General features: G+C 47.4%; 1 protein-coding gene and 1 pseudogene across 3 annotated transcripts; both read right to left on the bottom strand.

Annotated features, from left to right (window-relative positions):
- LOC112343244 overlaps positions 1–3,525 on the bottom strand; it is a 3,801-nt pseudogene extending 276 nt beyond the window's left edge.
- LOC112343232 lies at positions 3,420–4,308 on the bottom strand. 3 transcript variants are annotated; one of them, XM_024666362.1, is made up of 6 exons: positions 4,197–4,308; positions 4,096–4,141; positions 3,946–4,037; positions 3,823–3,890; positions 3,606–3,768; positions 3,420–3,533 (listed from the first exon to the last, which is right to left on the bottom strand). In XM_024666362.1, exons 1-6 carry the CDS (start codon positions 4,283–4,285, stop codon positions 3,521–3,523), a joined length of 471 nt encoding a protein of 156 aa, XP_024522130.1. In that variant the 5' UTR covers positions 4,286–4,308; the 3' UTR covers positions 3,420–3,520. The 3 variants fall into 3 exon arrangements, with proteins under 3 accessions (XP_024522130.1, XP_024522131.1, XP_024522132.1); XM_024666363.1 differs by having other exon boundaries at positions 3,420–3,530; XM_024666364.1 differs by having other exon boundaries at positions 4,208–4,306.
- Between the last annotated feature and the right edge of the window lie 1,097 nt (positions 4,309–5,405).

The following is a 5,405-nucleotide window of genomic DNA, read 5'->3' as shown; positions in this document are numbered from 1 at the left end:
CTTCTGAAGGAATTCCTGTAGAGATTGACGCAGACATTCTCAAGTGCTTTAATGTTGTCGCTGTGAATCAGTGCTCCAACACTGTAGTCTGTTGCGAGGAGCAGAAAGCCGGGATCTTTGTTGGGTGTTTCGCTATATAGGCAAAAGCGGCACAAAAGCATAAAATGAATTTCTTTAAATAAATAAAGCTGTTCAGGCAGAAAAAACACGATTAAATACCCCCGCCGCCGCCGCCGCCGCCGCCGACCCCCCCGCCACCGCCCCCACAACCACCGCCTCCACCACCTCCTCCTCCGCCACACCCACCACCTCCTCCTCCGCCACACCCACCACCACCGCCTCCGCCACCTCCTCCACAACCTCCTCCTCCCCCTCCGCCACCTCCTCCACAACCTCCTCCTCCCCCTCCGCCACCTCCTGCTCCACCACATCCCCCACCTCCGCTGATGCCACACCCGCCTCCGCCACCACCACCTCCACCACCTCCGTCATACCAGCACTGGCCATCACCGCAAAAACAATCATCACCGCCACCGTCCCCGTCCTCTCCGCCTCCGCCTCCGTCCTTGCGGCGATCAACTGTCACAGCACCTGGTCAAGCAGCAATGTTCTTAGAATTTGCGTGCAAAGAAACTTGTTTCTCACCCCAATGATCTTCTTCTTCTTCTGAGACGATCACTCGTTTACTCGTCTTCGTCCACGAAGGAATGGCTTTGCCGAGCATATCCGACACGGACATGCTTATGGTTGCCGATAAAAGAAGCACAAGCAGCACATCCTCATTGCGATCAATCTGAGACAAATCAAATCACAAAACTGGAAGTAAGTTTCGATTAAAGTCTACCTGCATGCCACCAGATCGCCAGTTGAAAAGAGCTGTCGCCTTGCCTTGAGGAGCGTCTCTTGTGAATCTTACCATTGTCACAAACCACGCTTCCTGTCGCTCGGATGCACCAGGAACAGCAAATTCCAGGTGACGCCCCGAGAAGAGCATGATCTACAATCAAGTTTTCCAGAGAATCAGCCACTATATCAGAGAATCTGTACCACTATATATGCAGACTAACTCACCGGACAGTCGTGGGATTTCATTTCAACGCGGAGCTGTGGTTTCATGTTCCAGTGCTCATCCTTGACATCTCTGTTAACAGTTAAAGTAGCCTTCCCGTTCATTAGAGACCATCTCCTAGACACTGAAGATGGTTTCTCTAGTTGCCACGCAGATCCTAGAATTTCACCTGAGAAAACAAAGCAACACTATAAATCTTTTGCAAAACATGTCCAGAAGATGCTCATACCATTTACGGAGCCAGTGTTGTAAGAACCGTCGTATGTCCACCCTCCTTTGTGAACATGGATAACTTTATCGGTGTCGAGAATGCTCCTTAGCAAAAGCCCCCCACCCTTGTATCTAAAGCAAAAGTTGCCACATTAGTTCTAGAAAAAAGTGGCTCAATTTGCAACCTGCAACGGACGACGAAGGATTCGTTTCTGGTGTGGTCGAAAACATTCCTTGTTATCCACATGCCTTCTCTGTGACTGTGGAGGCTGTGAGTGGCACAGTCGTCTCCCGTGTCTCTCACTCTCACGCTTCTGAAGAGATAAGGCGCAGTGACTGGAGGAGTAACGGAGATGTAAACCAGCACCGACACTTCTCGGTCCTTCTTTGTCTCCAGCAATGGAAACCAGCCGCTGAGTGATTGCGTTTCCGAGCGGATGACAGTTTTCCATGGAATCAGGAGCAGGCCCACGGTTCTGGATATCAAAAAGCGCTTCTGTCGAACTGCGAGCACCAGCCCTTCGGTGGAGAGTTCAGCTGTTATGGTTGAGACTACGCTCCGATGAGAGGAAGCCTTCCCTCGTTGGCTCTCGAGATTCAGATACTTTTGATGGTTTAACGAGCTTATCACGTAGTAGATGGTCCTATCGTCTGGCAAACCTCTGGTACCTCTTACGGAGAGATGAACCTGCATAAATCGAATCGAATCGGATCAGACGAGATTGACAAATCTGCGAACTCCAATACCTGAATGGTCTTTCGCTCAGCCAAGTCATAATCGTTTTTACTAGCGAGCCTGGCGAGTTTGGCTGGATCATAAGCAGGTGTTTTGGGAACGGATGCTGGTGGCTCCCCTCTATACATGCACCCTGCTTTCTCGTATGGAAGGCCATACGTGTCTTCCCACATAGATCGAGTCTTTGTGAATCCATTGTCCAGTTTTCCTCCGGAATCTCGGTTGCTATCTGTGTCGTCATGCTCGAAGATCCTTCCCAGTACCTGTGTGAGATCGTTGTGGTAGCTCACAGGGTGAAGCTGATGTGTATGCCATATTAAATCGATGTCGTAAGTGGGAACGAAAAATGTTGATGTGCCAGACGTGCGTACGAGATGGAGAAACGCCTTGTAACGTGCAACAGCAACTACCAAGAAGCTCTCGTCCAGGTAATGCGGCTCAGAAACCTGCGTACTCAAAGTTAATTTGCTTCCAAGGAAAGATCATCACTTGCCTGATAGTAGAAACTTTTCTGCCTGAGAGCTGCTTCTGCCAAGTCATAAAAGATATTGGTTGGTCTTTCGGTATATCGCGTAAATGTCAAGAGTGTATGGTTCGTCTGGAAAATTCGAAGCCCATGTACTGGCGCTTTGTTGGAGATCATTTCTGTGCCTCGCCAAAGAAGGTCCCTCCACAATTTTACCGAACAATCTCTTACAGTCGTCAGCATATTGAACCTAGTCAGACACGTAACTTTAGTAGATTGAAGTGGACAGATAATGAATAGCCACACTCACAGGATTCAAGCGATGGCAATGCCATATCCAGCCGCAGTCGAGTGGCGGGACAAAAGTCCCAGAAGAATTTGCTAACAGCGGGAGGCAGCAGTACTGGTACCTAGAATCCAAGAAGAAATCAGCAAACTAGATCGAACAAGTAAATATCTCACCTCTCAATTGCCCTTTCCAGAACAGGCCTCTCAAACAGCTTGAAATTGGCATGTACCAGCGAAAGGAACTCCAACTGTGATTTTGCAGCCGCTACCACATCCAGAGAGAGCGCGATTTCTTGAGCCTTGCGCCATTCATTCACTTGATTCACGGAATGCGAAGCCATTGTTGTAGTCTGTGAGTCGAGCACATTGCTTGGTCTGCTTAAATAAGCGGGAAGAAGCTGCCTGCTTTGACTCTTTCAAGGATGCGTAGAGAGTTCGGAAATTCGATGTGTCTTAGAGCTTTTGGACGTTCAGGCTGGTTTATGGCGACCGCCAATGATCTCGCAATCCACGCGGGGCTCGTAGAGAGTTTCAAGATCAGCGTGTATCATTGACTGGCGTGGCAGGATCGTCGAACTTGCTTTTGTCGTCAAGTCGTCTTTACCAAGACTTTTTTTGTTACTGAAACAAAACATAAAAAAAAAAAAAAATTCAGCACGAGAAGTTTCGACTGTACTTTCAAGGGAAATCCACGTCCTTTTGGGCCAAGAGAAGCTCAAAACGAGGAACGAGAAGTACTCTTCCATGTCCTTTAACACTCGCTACTTCGTGCCGGGGTTGAAAAAAAAAACGGCACAAAATTAGAGAGACTGTCCTCAGCGAAGATCTTTCCTTACCATGGAGGATGGATGGATACAACACATCCGACCTGTACATCGGGAGGAAGGCTGTCGAAAATAGCGGTGACAGCTTCAAAGGTCTCCAAAACCTCGCACTTTGTGGATGTGAGATGTGCCTCAGGCGACGATTTCTCGAGCACTCGTAAAGTGAGAGAACCATCTAAAGCAAGGAACCGTGATCATGTCGAAGAGAACAAAACAGGGAAAGGCATACCAGCTGGTTTCATGTCTGAGCTCAAGTGATTGTGGCGCCCTCCCAGTTGTGCCAAGAGCGCTTCAAACCTTTACGAATCAAAGAAACGTCAGATGTGAAGGACGGCATGGAAGAGCCACTGACTTAAACTTTGACGAGGTTTCTGCCGGAAGACCACCGCCGTCGCTGCTAAACTCTTGAAGCTCTTGCACAGAAAGCTTGGTCAAGGATGCATCCTAGAAAAACAATCAATGAGAGGAGAAGAAAGAGAAGGGCCAGGCTATGTCTCGTTACCTCGGACGTGGTATCACTATCGATCGGATCAAGGCTAGAATCCACCCTGCAAGAGAATGATCGCTAGAAATGAAGAATAGAATCACTGGAAATGCAGCTACCTCGTGCCTGCCTTGCGCCCAACATCGCCGTCGTCGTCGGCGTCTGAGATTCCATCCTCCAGCTCCAGTGGCCGTCGCGGGCGCTTCATGCCCCCTAGGGTTTGAACGAGAATATGGCGTGGCTGCTGACATATCATATCATGTTTAAGTTCTATTCGAAATGAATATGAACCGTTGGATGAATTCTAGAACATGTTCAGGTACACAGAAAGCATGAGCTCGTAGATGAGATGACACAGTTTGCGATCTTTCTGTTGCTTGTACTGGAAGATATCCTGGTTCACAGGCAGTGGTGAACGAACGTACTCATCAAAAAACATTCCTCGCTTTTTGTCCAGGAACTAACTAAAAAACTTCCACCTTGGAGAAGGGAGCACTGGCGCTGGCTAGGTGTACGGGGCTCTGCTACTGGAGGAGCTCCCACACATCTGCCAGAATAAAAGAGCTGAATGGCTTCCTCACAAAATTTTCTTCAAGAAATTGGTAGCCTTAAAGGTACTTTAATATGCTTTTTTTTAAAGTTAACTTTAAAAGAAGATCGATTTTTCCTTGGTTTGAATGGATGTCAGGACAATCTTGGTGACCACAACCATGGTAGACCAAAAGCCATTTGACCTACATTCCCAGGAAGGGAGATGAAGTGATTGTAATGGTTAAATATGTATGAACATTCCCCAATGTCCCATAGGGATTGTTAGTGTTGTCATAGAGAAACTAATCTAATGATGCATACCTATTGCAGCCAAACACAACAAAAACATCAAGAGTGCAAACACCACTGCCCTCAACCTCCAGCCAAAGCTGACCATATGTAGGGCATGTACTAGCCTTGGGGATATCCTTGCTGTGATGCTTTATTTCTTGATCATGGAATTCTTGTATAAATTCCTCCCTCCAAAATCTATCTCTCCTTATGAGAAATCGTTAATCCCTGTTGAAGCATAGTCACTACTGTGACTTGTGAAAGCAAGGAGTATATAAGTATTGTATCCCTATACATGTGTGTGTCTGCTGTATATTCTGTCCCAACATGGTCTTAGAGGATTAAGGGCAATTTGTAAGTGATGGGAAAGTCTAGTGGATTTGAGGGATTTTTGTCTTTGAGAGGAAGCTGAAAAAGAAGAAGGTTCTTGGGTTACTCACTAGAAAGGAGCAGCCACCATCAAGGCTGAATGAAATAGAGCTTGGGAAGTTGTCCCTAGAGCAATG

This window comes from Selaginella moellendorffii, unplaced genomic scaffold (genome assembly GCF_000143415.4).
Source record: "Selaginella moellendorffii unplaced genomic scaffold, v1.0 SELMOscaffold_140, whole genome shotgun sequence".
Taxonomy (NCBI): domain Eukaryota; kingdom Viridiplantae; phylum Streptophyta; class Lycopodiopsida; order Selaginellales; family Selaginellaceae; genus Selaginella; species Selaginella moellendorffii.
Note: the sequence above shows the minus strand (reverse complement) of the source record. Positions and strands in the feature narration are given on the sequence as shown.

Excerpts from the sequence above, each read along its gene's own strand:
- LOC112343232 (XM_024666362.1), bottom strand. The coding sequence starts at position 4,285 with ATGAAGCGCCCGCGACGGCCACTGGAGCTGGAGGATGGAATCTCAGAC. Across the intron at positions 3,891-3,945 it reads GAAACCTCGTCAAAGTTTAA|GTTTGAAGCGCTCTTGGCAC; the intron begins GTCAGTGGCTCT and ends TGATTCGTAAAG. Across the intron at positions 3,769-3,822 it reads CTCAGACATGAAACCAGCTG|ATGGTTCTCTCACTTTACGA; the intron begins GTATGCCTTTCC and ends TCCTTGCTTTAG.